Source organism: Phyllostomus hastatus, unplaced genomic scaffold (genome assembly GCF_019186645.2).
Source record: "Phyllostomus hastatus isolate PE091 unplaced genomic scaffold, TTU_PhHast_1.1 phas_scaffold_11, whole genome shotgun sequence".
In the NCBI taxonomy this organism is placed as follows: domain Eukaryota; kingdom Metazoa; phylum Chordata; class Mammalia; order Chiroptera; family Phyllostomidae; genus Phyllostomus; species Phyllostomus hastatus.
The window spans coordinates 7,735,344-7,753,313 of NW_025334005.1; the positions used below are offsets into that span (position 1 = coordinate 7,735,344).

The window sequence follows — 17,970 nt, forward strand, 5'->3', positions numbered from 1 at the left end:
CCATATTCCATATATGAGCACATGTAGAGATAGAAGGATAAGCAATAGGGAATATTGATTGCATGCCTGATTCATGGCAGGGCAGTGCTCACCATCCCAACTCTCATCCTCTCAACATTCATCCTGTTTCATTCTCATGACAGCCTTTGTAGGAGACAAATTATTTTAATGTTACAGGCAGTAAAAGCGAAGCAAAATATGTGGGTTTGAGAATCAGAGATTTTACCAAAATAGCATTTAGGAAATTGATTTCAGTCTTATACCTCATATTTCTCCCAATGCATGAGCCTATAGTTATGTTGCTCATTATCATCTCTTCCTTTTGTTCTCATATTTCTTCTAACAGAACCAAAGGGCTATGAGTATGTTTAGAAGTGACTGGAGAGTGAGCTCAGTGTCTCTTACTCTCAGGCTAACAGTTTGAGAAAACCAAATCAGGTGTATTTCCAGTGTGAGTCTGAGTGTTCACCCCAGTTTACTACCCTCAGAATGTCCAAGTCTCCTCTTCAGTCTCTTCATGGCTGACTTCACTTCCTGGTTTCTCAGGGTGTAGATCATGGGGTTCAGCATGGGTGTGATCACTGTGTTATTGATGGACACAGCCGTGTCCATGGGCAGCGTAGTGAAGGGCCGGCAGTAGATGTAAACAGACGGCACAAAGTGAAGAGTCACCACCAGGATGTGGGAGGTGCAGGTGGAGCAGGCTTTTTTCCGGCCCTCCCCAGAGTGAGATCTGAGTGTCACCAGAATGACGGTATAGGACCCTAGGAGCAGGAGGAACCACAGCAAGGTCACCAGCCCATTGTTAGAGATCATGAGAAGCTCTAGAGTGGAGGTGTCGGTGCAAGCCAGTTTAATCACCTGGGGCACATCACAGTAGAAGGCATCCAGGATGTTGGGGCCACAGAAGGGGAGTGGAAGCATCAGAATTATCTGGACGATTGAGTGCAAACCACCACCCACCCAGGAGGCTGCCACCAAAGTCACCCACACCTCTCTCCTCATAATTGTCACATAATGCAGGGGTTTAGCGATTGCAAGGTATCTGTCATAGGCCATCACAGACAGGAAGAAAATGTCTGCCCCACCAGCAAAGTGGAAGAAAAAGATCTGTGCCATGCAGCCATTGTAAGAGATGGTGTTCCTGTCTGACAAAAGATCTACCAGGAACTTGGGAACCGTGACTGATGAGAAAACAATGTCCAGGACTGATTTGTTCCTCAGGAGAAAGTACATAGGAGTGTGGAGGTGGGAGTCACAGGTGACGGTCACAACAATGAGGGCATTGCCCAGCAGGGTTGTTGCATATACAGCAAGGAAGAACACAAATAAGAAAAACTCCAGCTCCCGGAAGCGTGTGAGTTCCAGGAAGACAAATTCCCTCATGTCGGTGTGGTTACTGTGGCTCATGATGGGAATCACTGTCTTCCAGGTCTACAATGGGAGAAGACACGTTAGGATTTGGAGTATGGTATCATGAGACGGCAACATCGTTGGTTATACATTGTTTTAAAGCTCTTTCAAGCCTCCAAATGATTGTGACTCCTCAGAGAACTGGTCTGGAAATTCTTTATTGTGAGGTTATTCTTTCCTGCTGTACAGACTGTGGGTTGGCAGGGAGAACTGTCACACTCCTACATCCTTACTCTGACCACAGGGAGATGAGAGGACCATGGTCATTTGACTCTGGCTTATCTTAGGTCCTGTAAGAGGAACTTCCTCACACATGGAATATGCAAAGCTTTCTACATTAACAAAGGTTTTTCCCCTAACATCTCATTTTGATGTTGATACTCATAATGTCTCTGTGGAGTTGTAGAATGGTTATGATTATCTCCATTATATATGGGGGGAACTGGAGCTCAGAGCAGTTAATGACTTGCCTACATTTGCATAGTTTCAAAGTTAATAAGTATCAAATCAAAGATTTGAACCAAAATAATTTTTCTGACTTGACAAAGACTCCTTTCTTAACTAAATTTTTGTTAGGCTGCTCTGAGCTCTCTTCTCTACTAGAACTTGAACATGGCCTTTCATGTCCTTCCTTGTTGAGTGTAGTTTTAGCAGGAATTCTGCTAAGTCAGTTTGGCAGGAAGGCCCTACCTTAGATTCTGATTAAGTTCCTCCCCCTCCACCCTTGATATTTAACTCCTAAGTTCTTGGCTTGTCTTTCGCAAGAATCCTTCTACTGTTTATTTTTTTTTAAATATTGTATTGATTATGCTATTACAGTTGCCCGATTTTTTCCTCCTTTATTTCTCTCAGGACTGTACCTCCCCTCCCACCATCATTCCCTTTACATTCAGAATTACCATGGGTAGACAATGTTTAAATAGTGAATTAAGTGGTCTGTTTATTTAATCCCCACCTTTTCCTTTAAAGGAAGAGGTCAATCAGGCCCTCCTAAGTACTCCTCCCTGTCCTCTGAGACACGAGGACCTCACTCAGGCCCACAGGGCTGTAGGTAGCATGCAGAGCTTCAATCACTGTTCAGAGCACAGGGAAGTATCACGGACCAACTGATCATTATAGTGTCAGGACCTCAGAGGTGACTTAACCCAACCCTCCTCATGACTGCACTGAACAGAGAAGGATGCTTATTTTTTCCAGGATCAGTCTATATACGTTGGTGAAAGATGGAGAATTAAAAATTTTCAAGCATTTTTTGTGATTTTTTTTTGTTATGAGGACATTTAAGACCTAGTCTTTAAACAAATTTCAAGTATACAATATGGTCAGCTAGAGCCACATTCACTCATCCTGCTTAACTGACACTTGGTGCCCTTTGACCTTCACCTCCTCATATTGCTCTCCTCCCAGGCCCTGGTCATCACCATTCCACAGTCTGCTTTTACGAGTGAAGGGCATTATGTCTAATGAAATAAGCTAGATGCAGAAAGACTAACGCTGCATGATCTCATTTGTAAGGGGAATCTAACATAGTTGAACTCACAGAAAAATAGAGAATTTTAACCAGGATTGTGGACACAAATTCTAGTGATTTTCTATTATTTCTGTATTATAGCAAACTAGGTTCTTTCCAAATGAAGTACCTGGCCATCAGAGGACAAAATTCTTTTCTACACAGACATCTATATGTCTAAGGACTTTCATATCCCACATAATTTTTGAAAATTCAGATTTTTAAGGTGGCTGAAATTCAGTTCAATGATAGAAAATAAGGATATAGTCCTGGTATTTGAAACAATGGAATTAGATGTGAAGACAGCAGGATAGGAAAGAAGAGAGTAGACAAGATGAAAAAAATAGAGCACCTTTTTTAATGAAATAAAAGCATAATAAATCGGAATTAATCAACTTATTTGTTACAGTTTTGAGGACAGGATCCATTCAGTTCCCCTCATTTGAGATCCCAAGGGAAACATTTGTTCTAGACCCAAGTGTCTTCCTCTTAGACCATGACTGGGACATTTTTTTTTCTTTTGTCTTTCATCCACTTACAAACCTATGTGAGGCTTAACTTCCTACTCTGTATTTTTTCAACTGTGGCCCCTAGACAGTTTCTTACTTGCATTTTATTGTTTTATTGCACATGTTTAGTTGTTGCTGCTGTCAGATCTCCCTACTCCTGTGTGGAAATTGATGGGGAATACATTGGTTACTAAGGCAGAGCCTGGTTTTCATAGGTGTATGGCAATCGAGCCCATGGAGAATAGGCATTGTTGATGAAGACTCAGTCAGAATGGGGCTCCAGCCTGGACAGCACAGCAGTCTTAGGAAGCAGAGGTTGGAAAGGACTGTGGAAAGTAGGGGTGAAGGGGTGGCATCAGGGGTCAGACTTCTAGAATGTGCAGGATGTGTGAAAGGTGAGAGGCCACAAAATCTATCCATGATCCTCTCCAGTTTGCCCACTTGGTACCTAATCATTGTTTTCAAATAATGCTGCACTCCACATTTTGTAAATGCATTTGTGTTTGCACCTTGAAGTCCAGACATAGGTTTACTGGGTGAAATGATGTGAATTTTCTAATTTTAACTGATAATGAAGGCATCCAGTGGAGAAACGGGGACCAGGCAATTCATATCTCCAGAGATGGAATCTAATTACTCTTGGCTTCTCTTTTGAACTCATATGATTCTCCTTTCTCCTCTGGCCACTCACCTTAAAGGTTTTAGACTCTCAGGCACAAGGTCAGGTCAGGACCAGATGGTGGCCCTTGTATCTTGAGACTTCAGGGTTGTATTTTGGAATCTAGAAGCAGGTTATTCAAAAGAATACAGCCTTTGAATTCAAGTTCAAGTGTTTTAGAGTTTGGCCATGTGACCCTGAGCAGCTTAACCTCTGTGCACTCCAGAATCTTCTTCCATGGAGTGGGGAGTATTAGTTTTGCTTTGCCTTGGGGAGTTGCTTGTTATGACCTAGCGTTTTTTTTACTGTCATTACGTGTCTAGTTGTTACTGCTCCCTTCTCCAAATGTAAATCCCTTAAAGGCAGGGGTTTTGTTTGGTCAAGATTGTATACCCAGCTCCTATCCAGCATATGTCAGTTACTCAATAACTCTTTTAAAAAAGGTGAATGATGAATGAATGTATGAATGAATGAATGATGGATGCCTGCTATGCAGTATTTACCCAACAAAGTACTTCTTCTTTATTCCATTTCCATCCTCACCCTGAACTCCCCCTTTTGCCCCCTTATCCTCTTTTGTTGACAATTCAACAACAACTCATATGTGAGCACATGGTAAACTTCAAAGCACTGTCAAAATGAGAAGTGTTAGTACCACCGTAATACTAATGTCATTTATACAAGTGTGTTTCTCTGCCTGCTCCAGCTAGCTTTTGATATTATTTTTAAAGAAAGAGGTGGTACCAATTGTTTTATTAAACATTGTAGGTGCTCAGTTAAAGTTTATGGAATGAGTTTTAATATAATAAAAATCACCTTCTAACGTGAATGTGTCTTCACAAGCCTGACATTTTACCTGAAAGGTAGAAATTTTTAATCAACTTAAGGCTTTCAGTTCTAAATGACACGTATAGCAAGCCTTGCAGATGGATATTTTACCTTTCAGGGATTGAAGACTGAACACTATGGAAAGTACCTAAGTATACGTGTGCCAAGCTAAAGTAGCCTGCAATTGTGTCTTCAGGATGCCCCCACCTACCTTTGGGTTAGAAAGGCAAGCCTACAGGGCACCCCAACTTCATGGCTCTGTTCTTCCTAATGCAGACACAGGCACTGTCCACACTGCTCTCTGAGACACTGAGTGGAAGTCTAATAATATAACAATCAGCATGGGGAATTTGTCAGCTATTTGTAGGAAAAATAATTTTCAAATAGGAACATGGCAGTTGCAGGTGTCATGGGAGTTATTAAGGAGTTGCTAAGTGACACGTGTAAATATTGGGATTTTCCCATCTAACTTCTGTTTTTAAATTTTAATCATTGTTCAAGTACAGTTTTCTCCCTTTTAGTCCCAATCCAGCCCACCCACCCAACTCTCCCCACTTCGTTCCCATTATCACCCTCCCCCTAGTTTTTGTCCATGTGTCCTTTAAATTTGTTCCTGTAAACCCTTCCCATTCTCCCCTGAAATTCCATCTTCTTTCCCCTCTGGTCACTGCCAGCCTGTCCTCTATTTCAGTGTCTTTGGTTATATTTTGCTTGTTTCTTTGTTTTGTTGTTTAGGTTCCTGTTAAAGGTGAGGTCATATGGTATTTGTCTTTCACTGCCTGGCTTGTTTCACTTAGCACAATGCTTTCCAGCTCCATCCAAGCTGTTGCAAAGGGTAGGAGCTCCTTCTTTCTTTCTGCTGCATAGAATTCCATTGTGTAAATGTACCATAGTTTTTTGATCCATTCATTTACTGATGGGCATCTAGGTTGCTTCCAGCACCTAGCTATTGTAAATTGTGCTGCTCTGAACATTGGGATGCATAGGTTCTTTTGGATTGGTGTTTCAGTGTTCTTAGGATACAGTTTCAGCAGTGGATTGCTGGGTCAAAAGGCAGATCCATTTTTAGTTTTCTGAGGAAGTTCCATACTGCTTTCCACAGTGGTTGTACCAGTCTGCAGTCCCACCAACAGTGCACTAGGGACCCCCTTTTCTCCACAACCTCTCCAACACTTGTTGTTTGTTGCTGTGTTTATGATGGCCATTCTGACTGGTGTGAAGTGGTATCTCATTGTGGTTTTAATTTGCATCTCTCTGATAGCTAGCGATATTGAACATCGTTTCATGTGTCTTTGGATTTTCGGCATGTCCTCCTTGGAGAAGTGTCTGTTCAAGTCCTTTGCCACTTTTTTAATTGGGTTCCTTGTCTTCTTAGAGTATAGTTGTGTAAGTTCTTTATATACTTTTGGAGATTAAACCCTTGTCTGAGGTGTCATTGGCAAATATGTTTTCCCATACAGTTGGTTCTCTTATTATTTTGTTACTGTTTTCTTTAGCTGTGCAGAAGGTGTTTATTTTGATGAGGTCCCATTTGTTTATTCTTTCCTTTATGTCCCTTTCTCTAGGGGACATGTGGGGAAAAAAAGTTTCTGTGTGAAATATCTGAGGTTTTCCTACCTACATTCTCTTCTAGGACTTTAATGGTGTCACATTTTATATTTAAGTCTTTCATCAACCTTGAATTTATTTTTGAATAAGGTGTAAGTTGGTGCTCAAGTTTCATTTTTTTTGCATGTAGCTGCCCAGTTCCCCCAACACCATTTGTTGAAGAGGCTATTTTTACTCTACAATTCAGGGATTTCAATCAAAAATCCCTGATGATATATCATTCCGATTTGTTTCTAGAGTAACATTCACTGCAGCGTATCCTTTCTCCTTTTCCTCTGGAGTCAAATTATCTAGTAGAAAATTGAATTTATGGTGCTAAGAAAGCTTACCCTTCAACTTTGAGTGTTCTTCTCAGGGCTAGTCTCTAAACTGAATTTTTAAGGACAAAATAGAAGAATGATGAAACAGAGTCCCTTAATTGACTTTTTAAGCTACCTGATCATGCATGTAGTCTAAACACACCAGTTAAAAGACAGAGACTTCAAGTGAATTTTTAAGACCCAACTATATGTTAGAAAACATATGGTTTTTATGGAACAAGAAACCCACTTTACATATAAACACACACAGCAATTAAAAGTAATGCAATGAAGAAAGATAAACAGAAACAAAGCTGGACTGGATATACTAATTTGAGATAAAACAGACTTCAGACCAAAGAAGATTATCAGAGATGAAGGTAGGGTCTCTGTAATGATAACAATAGGTAGGTCAGTTCTCTGAGAAAACATAACAGTCCTTAATGTGTGTGCACTTAACAACAGAGTGTCAAAATATGCAAGGCAAAAACTGATAAAAATAGAAGGAGAAATAGGCAAATCCACTATTATGTTGGAGACTGTGACACCACTCAATCAGTGACTGACCAATCCACTATGCAGAAAATCAGTAACAGTGCAGTTGAACTGAATAGCAACATTAGTCAACTGGATCTATTGATGTTTATATTTTATCCAACGACAGCAGAATGCACGTTCTTCTCCAGTTCACATGAAATGTTCACCAAGATAGACCACATTCTAGGTCATGAAAGCACACCTTCACAAATTACACACTGTACGCTCTCAGGCCACAGTGGAATAGAAAGCAGTAATCAGAAGTTAGATGGCATTAAAGCCCTAGAGGATAATGTAGGTAGGAAAATCTCAGATATTTCACACAGAAACTTTTTTTTCCCCACATGTCCCCTAGAGAAAGGGACATAAAGGAAAGAATAAACAAATGGGACCTCATCAAAATAAACACCTTCTGCACAGCTAAAGAAAACAGTAACAAAATAATAAGAGAACCAACTGTATGGGAAAACATATTTGCCAATGACACCTCAGACAAGGGTTTAATCTCCAAAGTATATAAAGAACTTACACAACTATACTCTAAGAAGACAAGGAACCCAATTAAAAAATGGCAAAGGACTTGAACAGACACTTCTCCAAGGAGGACATGCCGAAAATCCAAAGACACATGAAACGATGTTCAATATCGCTAGCTATCAGAGAGATGCAAATTAAAACCACAATGAGATACCACTTCACACCAGTCAGAATGGCCATCATAAACACAGCAACAAACAACAAGTGTTGGAGAGGTTGTGGAGAAAAGGGGTCCCTAGTGCACTGTTGGTGGGACTGCAGACTGGTACAACCACTGTGGAAAGCAGTATGGAACTTCCTCAGAAAACTAAAAATGGATCTGCCTTTTGACCCAGCAATCCACTGCTGAAACTGTATCCTAAGAACACTGAAACACCAATCCAAAAGAACCTATGCATCCCAATGTTCAGAGCAGCACAATTTACAATAGCTAGGTGCTGGAAGCAACCTAGATGCCCATCAGTAAATGAATGGATCAAAAAAACTATGGTACATTTACACAATGGAATTCTATGCAGCAGAAAGAAAGAAGGAGCTCCTACCCTTTGCAACAGCTTGGATGGAGCTGGAAAGCATTGTGCTAAGTGAAACAAGCCAGGCAGTGAAAGACAAATACCATATGACCTCACCTTTAACAGGAACCTAAACAACAAAACAAAGAAACAAGCAAAATATAACCAAAGACACTGAAATAGAGGACAGGCTGGCAGTGACCAGAGGGGAAAGAAGATGGAATTTCAGGGGAGAATGGGAAGGGTTTACAGGAACAAATTTAAAGGACACATGGACAAAAACTAGGGGGAGGGTGATAATGGGAACGAAGTGGGGAGAGTTGGGTGGGTGGGCTGGATTGGGACTAAAAGGGAGAAAACTGTACTTTAACCATGATTAAAAAAAAAAGAAATCCCTGAATTGTTACTGTGAAATGTTTAGAGAGTTTCTGAACTTAGAAGAGGAGATTTTTTCCCTTGAGCTGTAAATTACAGAAATTACAATATACATATAATTTAATTCCCACAGCTATTTTGCAGAATAGATATGAAAATTAAATGTGAATCAACTTTCAAAGAGTAATATCTCCTTGGTAGATTTAGAGACTGAGGATGTGAGAGCATAAGTGACATCCCCAGATTCTCAGAGTTGGCAACTTTTGGGGCTGGGATTTGAACCTTGATCATGTGAAAAATATCTTTGTGCTGATTGTGTCAAACAGCAACCATGAAGTGTCTGGCAAGATGCTCTGTGAATAGCAGGCACTCGGTCAGTGTTAATTTCTTTATGTATATTGTGGGGGGAATGGTGGGGAGTGTCTTGGGAATGATCCTTCAATTAGACAATGATACTAAAACCAATAAAACAGATAAGATTGTGTTGGTGTGCAAGACCCAGAATGTTGTACACATATTACATCATGGAATTAACTCTTGCCAGTTTCAACTGTCTTAATATTTGTGGGCTTGACCATTTGGGTTACCAGTTTTGGTTTGACAGGTGTCTTTGCTATGAAAGTGAGATGGTACAAATTTATGTCAACGTTATGTAAACAGACCCCAGTTCAGACTGTGAGGTTCCTGAAGTCTGTCTGTGAGAGCGCCCTCTTGTGGTCTGAGACTTGTCCTGGGTGTTCTCTTCCTTAAGCCTCTCACTTTCTAGATCCTTACTGTTCGAATGAATATGAAACTTCAAGATAAAGTAATGTCTTTTAAAAAGGAATGTTTGGCCTTGTAAAAGGAGGGCAGCTTTAAACTAACGGATGAGTTTCAGATGGTAGAATCCCAGGCATGAGCATGCAAATCAGGGAAACTTTTGGAGGTCAGGGACCTCCCTGATGTCTAGAATGTATGTCACTTCCTAATTCTTTGGGTAAGGGGTTGAGAGCAAGAAATCTCCCAAGAAACTTTTCCTTTTTCTAATTTCTCTTCCTGGGAGCAAAACTGGAAACAAAACTTGACACTTGAGGCTTATCTCATGTGTTAAAAAATAATAATCTGTTGTGGTCTGATGAACTCGAAGTTGTCTCTTACCTGTTTTATCTATTTACTTTTAATTTTAAAAATTTTATTGACGTTACTGGGGTGACAGTGGGGTGACTATATAGGGTTCAGGTATACAATTCTATAATACATCATCTGTATATTGTATTGTGTGTTCACTACTGCAAGATCTCCTGCCTATTTTAAATATCATTCTTAAGTATTTAATGAACCCTCTTTATTCTTTCTTGCTCAGGAAATACTGATTTCTGCTCATTCTAAACCACCATGGCTGACCCAATGTTAGTCAACTTTGGTGTTCCTTCTCTTCTCCTCCCGTGTAGTCCTTCTATCCCATAGTGGTGTTGATGGGCTTAGCCTAAATTTTGATCTTTTCAATCTTTTCTTTTTCTCATATAATTAGAAAAAAAAACATCTAGTTCTAAACATATATATTTCTCTTAGTTTTATACCTAAAGTAGTGGATTGTTTTTATTATACATTGAAATTCCTTTCTCAAGATGGAATATGTCAAATAATATAGCTTTTTGTATTTAGCTCTTGTTTTAGATTCTCGTGATAAAGATATATAAATATAAGAAGTTCCTAACTTTGTTGTTAATCTGGGTTTATCTTCAAGTCAGCAAGTCTAAAACACCATAAGAACCCAAGTCCAAAGGAAACTTGAGACTCCTCTGATTCAACCCCTTCATTTTTCAGTTGAGAAAATGAGGGTCCTATGAGTTGAAATGACTTTTCCACCATCCCCAGAAAGTTAGCAATGGAATATGAATAAAACTCGGATTCCTGCCTCCTCATCACTCTCTACTCTGTTAGACTGATTCTCCTCTGCTCAGCAGGATATAGAATGTACAGGTTTCAAACAGTCCCACGAGATTATCATAGACCAACTTCCTCTAAGAAGACTTTGCCTAGCAGGTGGCTGGGACAACAGTTAATTTGGGGTTACCTGTTCATATCATCTTCCAGGAAACATCCTCTCACATAGTGAAAAACAAAATCTAACTGATCACAGGATTGCTTCTTTCCTTTATGCAGGAAGCAGGTATATGGCTGTAGGAAGGAACCACAAAATTGTGACAAAATTTATCCTCCTAGGATTTTTGGATCACCCTCAAATGAAGATTTTCCTTTTTGTGTTATTTCTTGGGATTTACCTACTGACCCTAACCTGGAACCTGAGCCTCATCACCCTCATCAGGATAGATTCCCACCTCCACACGCCCATGTACGTCTTCCTCAGTCACCTGTCTTTCCTAGATAACTGCTATGTGTCTTCCACAACTGCCAAGATGCTGTCTGACATCATCACAGAGCAGCAAACCATTTCCTTTGTTGGCTGTGCCACACAGTACTTTATTTTCTGTGTAATGGGGCTCACCGAATGCTTTCTTTTGGCAGCCATGGTGTATGATTGATATGCTCCAGTCTTCAGCCCCTTGCTCTACACAGCCCTCATATCCTATACATTCTGTTTGAAGATGGTGTCAGGGGCCTATGTGGGTGGGTTCCTTTGTTCTCTCATTGAAACATACTCTGTCTATCACCATGATTTCTGTGGGCTCAACTTGTTCAACCACTTCTGTGACTTTCCTCCAGTCTTGGTTCTGTCAAGTTCTGATACCTTCAGCAGCCAGGTGCTGAACTTCATTGTGGGTGTTGTTGCTGGAGTGGTGTCTGTCCTTGTGATCCTCATCTCTTGTGGTAAGATTGTTGCTGCTGTCCTGAAGACCAAAGCTCTCAAAGGGAGGACCAAGGCCCTTTGCACCTGTGCCTCTCACCTGACTGCTGTGACCCTCTTCTATGGTTCTGATCTCTTCATGTACATGCGATCCCAGTTCCAGCTACTCCCTAAACCGGGACAAGGTGGTGTCTGTATTCTATGCTCTGGTGATCCCTATGGCCAACCCCATCATCTACAGAGCTAGGAATAAGATTAAAGATGTCATAAGGAAAGCTGTGGAAAGGTATGGCATGCTTTCTCACAGGCATTCATTTTTCTGACCCTGAGCTAATGATTACAATAAAGCTGTGAGCTAGATCAGTTGTGCAGACTTTCATTTTGTTTTGGACTAGTCGATCTACCCACTATTTTTTCTGCCCAGACTGTTTCCAATATTCCCCTGATCAGTTTACCAATTGGTTATTGGAAAACAATTTGGCCAATTTTGGTTTCTGGAACAAACTGCATAGATTGAAATTATAAATATTCCATTTAGCACACAACTTTGCCATGGCAAAGACTGAATAACCTAAACCTTAAAATCGAGTTTGTGTCTGTAGGAGGAAAACATAAAAAAAATGTTAGTCCTGCATTCAGGGTGGTGATTCTTAAGGTAGGATAAGGATGCATAGCATGGTAACCTGAGGAGGAGACACTTTTTCTAAAACAGCTGCCTTCCCCTCTCATGAGGTTCTAGTTTGCTTCTCTTAGAGCACAGGAGCAGGCAGCTTCCCTGTGCTGAGAATCATGGCAATGAGGGGTCTGGTGACTCATGGGGTATAGTACTGACTGTTGAGATGTATTAGCAGGACAGAGATGGAAAATTTCTGACTAAGGTCTTCATGACCACACAAATAGGACAACCTCATGGCTAATTCAATCAGCTCTACAAAAAGTGGTCTCTGTAATGCTCTGAACAAAACCATGGAATCATCATTTAAGTCCAAAGTAATGGCTTTCTAAACAGCACTCAACAGTTTCTTAGGGAGCTAGAGAAGAGGAGCACACCTTCACTTGGGATGATGGGTTCTGTTTTCAGCAGTTTTGTGATAAGTGCTAGAAGAGAAGTTAGTCAAGGAACTTAAGAGAGTGATTGTTCTCAGAAGTTATGTGCCTTTAAACCATCAGTGGAAATCTGGAATACATTTATTCAGCTGTGGCTTCTCTTAGGTATGCCGTAAATAAGTATCTGCCTATACGTTCTTGGGCAAGCTGTTTGGGGTTTGTGTGCCTTCGTTCTTCATCTGTAAAATAGGAATAATATGAGCTTATTGTGAAGAATTAAATGAGTCAGCAAATGTGAAACACTTAGAATAGTGTTTTGTGTATATAACAAATGCTAAAGAAGTAATATTATTGTTATTATTTTTTTTTAATTTAATGATTTATCACCACAGGAGCCAAAGAAATAAAAAACACTTCCTTACTTTGGTAGGGAATGTGAGCTTCATAATGGCTTTCATGCATTGGAAAGTGAATGTGCAGACTACAGAAAAGAGTGGTTAAGAATTCACTGTGCTCTTAAGTCAGGAGACCTGTGGTTATTAATCTCATTGCTGCCATTTTGCAGACACATGAACATATGTAAGTTACTTAGAAGCACCATTTTCCTCACCTGTAAAAGGAGAATAAGTATTGTGTCTACCTCATAGAATTCATACAATTAAAGGAGAATATGCATGAAAAGAGCTTTAGCTTAGTGTCTGGTATTAGTCAATCTTGTATACATTAAGAAAAATCCAGGTTAATGGCTAAAGACAGAGAAATTAAGTAGGTTTGGATTGCCAAGTCAAATTGGGTCATAATAGTCTCAGTAGAGGGTATGCCTGTACCTCTCACCTGTTCTACTTCCTTTGCCCATAGAAAGCAGTTGTTAGGGAAATAGAAAGAACTCAAATTCAAAGGAGTTCTCATAGGCGCACATGTAACCAGAAAATCCACCCTGGACCCATCAGCAAATCCCACTGGCTCGACCTTCACAGTTTTTAAAAAATCTCATCACCTCCCCTCGATTCCTCTCCTAGGCCATGTCTGTATTATTTCTTTCCTGGGACTATTTCAGTAGTCTCTTAGTTTTTCTCTCTGTGTTTATCTTTACCCCTCATCAGTATATTTATTACCGAGCTGCTGAAATTCTGTGAAAACATGCACTATTATCCTGCTCTTTAAGGCCTATAAATAGTGTATGCACATATTAAGTTGCACCTCTTAAATATATGCCACTTCTATTTATCAATTATACCTCAGTAGAGCTGGGGAAAAAAACTCCACAACAATTACAATGTGATAAAATTGTTTGAGTGTATTTTCATTTTGTTTTCATATTTTTTTCAAATTTGTATTGCAATAATACACACCTCTCTGGCTAACAGTTTGATTACTTTCTTTTGTAACATGAAACCCATATTTTTACATTATTATTTCATGCTGTTCATAATTTTTGAAAGACATGTGTATCTTAGCAGAAATATAAACATTAACTAGAATTTTTTTTAGTAAATACAGTTTATTTGATGGAGAAACATTTTCAAAGGGGGGTAAGAAGAAGGACAAAAAGGAGAAAAAAAAATCCTCTAAAGCTTTTCAGAAAGCACGAGTCTTCTCTTCAGTCTCCTCATGGCTGACTTCATCTCCTGGTTCCTCAGAGTGTAGATCAGGGGGGTTCAGCAGAGGGGGGGGATGACAGTGAAGGTGACAGAGATGGCCTTATCCTGGGGGAGGGCAGTGAAGGGCTTGGCATAGACGTAGATGCAGGGCACAAAGTGCAGGGTCACCACAGTGACGTGGGCTGTGCAGGTGGAGATGGCTTTGCTCCTGTCCTTCCCTGCTTGAGACCTCAGCATCATTAGGATGACTATGTAGGACCCCAGTAGGAAGAAGAACAACAGGTTAGCAAGCAAGCCATTGTTGGAAATCATGAGGAGCTCAAGGGCAAAAGTGTCTGTACAGGCGAGGTTGAGGACCTGGGGGACATCACAGTAGAAAGTGTCGAGAACATTGGGTCCACAGAAGGGGAGTGGGAGCAGCAGGGAAATCTGGACGATGGAGTGGACAAAGCCCCCCACCCAGGAGGCTGCAATGAGGGCAGTGCAGCGCTCCCTATTCATGATGGTCACATAGTGCAGGGGCTTGGAGATGGCCACATACCGATCTAATGCCATCACTGACAAAGAAAATACATCCACCCCTCCAACAAGGTGGAAGAAAAACATCTGGGTGAAACAGCCATTGAAGGAGATGGTCTTTCTCTGTGACAGAAGGTCCGCCAGAACCTTGGGAGCTGTGATGGAGGAAAAGCAGATGTCGGCGACAGAGAGATTACAGAGCAGGAAGTACATGGGGATGTGAAGACCAGACTCACAGGTCACTGTCACCACGATGAGGAGGTTTCCCAGAAGAGTTGTCACATACACCAAAAGCAGGAAAAGAAAGAAGACCAAACTCAGGTCTTGATTCTGGGTGAGGCCAAGGAAAATAAATTCTTTTACTCTGGTGTCGTTTTTCCGGCTCCATGGAGTCATCTTCTCTGTCTCTCTTGTGTTTCCAGCTACTTCATATGGAGAGCTACTTCTCTATTTCTTGTTTCCTTCCTAAGCACTGAGAATGCAGTTCAGAACGCTGCCCATGTGGCTGCACTGTGTGCAATTATTTGGAGTTGTGCAAACTTCTGAGATTGCAGTCAGTTTGGTGATCCAATAAAATTATCACATGCAGAGTCAATAACTCTTTTTTTGTATAAAACTGTTTTGGAGAGAATAAACATTTACGTTAAGTAGTGACCTTTACATAGCTTAGTTTAATCAACTTATTTTTATTTTAAAATTTTATTATTTTTTATTCCACATATACTCATTGAATGTCAGGAACTGTCTGAAGCATTAAATACAATGATATGGAAGACACGGTTCCATCCATTGTACGTTTATAGTCTATCAGTTTAATATTTGTATTAGAAAATATTCCATTCACTTCAACAGGGTCTTATCTTGCTAAAGAAAGGGATGTCATTCTGTTCTTGTTGCAACATTGCTGTGACATGAATCAGTTTCCTTGCTCTTGATTCTTTATTGTTGAATTTCTTAAAATTACAGCCCATTATTCTGTGTAACTTGTCACTGTAATTACTTCATGCTGATTTGATTATTTGCTTAATTACTTAAACACATGTATAATTTTCTATTGGAATACAGATTGAAACAATGCATAAATCCATATCTCAAAGTATATCATCAATTTTTGTGTTAAAGTTAAAACACTTAAACATGAAATCTACCCTCTTAACAGATCCCAAGTGCATGGTTCTGTATTGTTAACTACAGCCACAGGGCTGTGCAGCAGACCTCTAGAACCTCATCCATCTTGTATAACTGACGTGATCCTCGCTCGAGTGTAGGGGACAGAATGAAGACAGTGACCTGCTTCTGAGAAGTGGCTCCTACTGTGTCAGTCATGTTCTCTGCCTCTTTCCCTTTGTGGGACAAAAACAGGAGAGTGAGGGGATCACATGGCAGGGGTAGACCCTGGTATCATTAGAACCACGTCCTTTTTAAAAAAATCAGCTATTATTGATCCTTCTTAGGAATTTCATAGTTATTATTTGTTCTACCTTATACTTAACAAGTGAACATTTCTAGCAGTATCCCAATGTACATGGATAAATTAGACCACATTTTCTTTTTTTTAAAAAGATTTTATTTTATTTACTTTTAGAGAGGGAAGAGAGAGAGAGAGAGAGAGAGAGAGAGAGAGAGAGAGAGAGAGAGAGAGAGAGAGAGAGAAACATCAATGTGTAGTTGCTGGGGGCTGTGGCCTGCAACCCAGGCATGTGCCCTGACTGGGAATTGAACCTGTGATGCTTTGGTTCGCAGCCTGCACTCAATTCACTGAGCTACACCAGCCAGGGCTGGACCACATTTTCAAGGCACTCACAGCTTATCCAAAGTGGATGGTTTGTGTAAATTGATGAATATAATGTATGACAAAATGTGAAATGCGTCGTGATAGAAGTAGAGGTAGATTTGGGTGGGATAGGAGGTGTGATAGGAAATACCATGGTTTCCAGCAGTAACAAAAATGACTATTTTTCGAGTGATGACACAGACAACAGTGTGGTGATGCCCAGAGGGAAGGGACATGGGGGCTGGGTGGAGGTGGGCAGAGGTGGGGAAAATGGGGGGCATCTGTATTAATATCAACAATAAAGAGAAAGTTTAAAACAAGAAGTAGGACAAGTTGTTTTCCTTAATTTTCACCACCATCCTTTTGTAAGTATTAATGCTATTCTTGTTTTTCACATGGAACATGTTATGAATCTGTGTTTGCCTGAAGGGAAGGGAGAGGTGGAAGTAGGAAGGCAGAAACTGTTGTCTTTCCCCCTCAGTCTTCTATGTGTAGACAGGGGCTAATTTTGTGTCATAAGAATGTTTGATAAGGTCTGTCTGAAGATAAGAATTAGGCAGACAAGGGCTCTGGAAACCCTGCTGACACTGATTTTAGTCTGAGGCAACCTCACCAATAAGAAAGTCAAAGTGTCACAAATGCATAATGCCTTCTTGCACATTGAATGGACCACATTTCTGAATCCCTCTGAACACAATGTCTTTCTTCCCAATGGATAACACTCATCTGTGCTGTTTCCATCACTGAGACCATCTTTGCTATGAAGCACTTAATATACTACCTGGAAAATATCAAAGTCAAACTATTTATACATCATCCAAATAAGGACATCTCAATTTCACTATGCATAACCTTCACCCTTAGCTAGATGTTGGATGTCTTTACCTGATTCCTTGGGTCCTGAAACTCCAGCCACAGGAGGTATGCTGTAAGGTGCAGTACAGAACAGAACACTGGCGACATTAATTCTTGAAAATTTTGTTTCTGAAGGTAAAGCCTTTTGAAACACTGAATATCTTAGCATTTTTGCCTACCTGTCAGGAGAGAAAGGGCAGATCCACAGAATCTCCTCTTCAAGAACTTCCACTGTGGCCCTATCTTATATACAAATCTGTCAGCCTCACGCCCAATACAGGAATTGCAAAGGGAATATTATTGGACAAGGAAGTGCAAGTCAAGTGTCTGATTCTGCTGTTGGTGATGAAGTTTCAATGGGAGTTATTAAAAAGTTACTGAGACTTTCACACATGTGCAGGTGAGCACACATGCATGCACACACACATGGACACATTTTCCCAGCTGTCCACATTATTTAGAGGCAGAATAAGATACTTACTCTCTTACCCATGGCTCAATGAGAATGCCGTGAAAACCTGCCAAACTTTGTGCCCAAGAGATGACAAGGGTCCAATTTTCATGGCTTACCAGGCTCAGAGGACACTATATACAAATGAG

The 17,970-nt window shown here is 40.4% G+C and overlaps 1 protein-coding gene and 2 pseudogenes across 1 annotated transcript; 1 reads left to right on the forward strand and 2 right to left on the reverse strand.

Moving 5' to 3' along the window:
- Positions 1-465: 465 nt before the first annotated feature.
- Positions 466-1,410, reverse strand: LOC123829504 (olfactory receptor 4D6). Its single transcript, XM_045855288.1, has one exon. It carries the CDS (start codon positions 1,408-1,410, stop codon positions 466-468), a length of 945 nt encoding a protein of 314 aa, XP_045711244.1.
- Positions 1,411-10,942: 9,532 nt separating this feature from the next.
- LOC123829574 lies at positions 10,943-11,897 on the forward strand (annotated as a pseudogene).
- A 2,292-nt stretch (positions 11,898-14,189) lies between these two features.
- On the reverse strand, positions 14,190-15,137 carry LOC123829259 (annotated as a pseudogene).
- Between the last annotated feature and the right edge of the window lie 2,833 nt (positions 15,138-17,970).

Coding starts and splice junctions, on each gene's coding strand:
- LOC123829504 (XM_045855288.1), bottom strand. CDS start 1,410: ATGAGCCACAGTAACCACACCGACATGAGGGAATTTGTCTTCCTGGAA.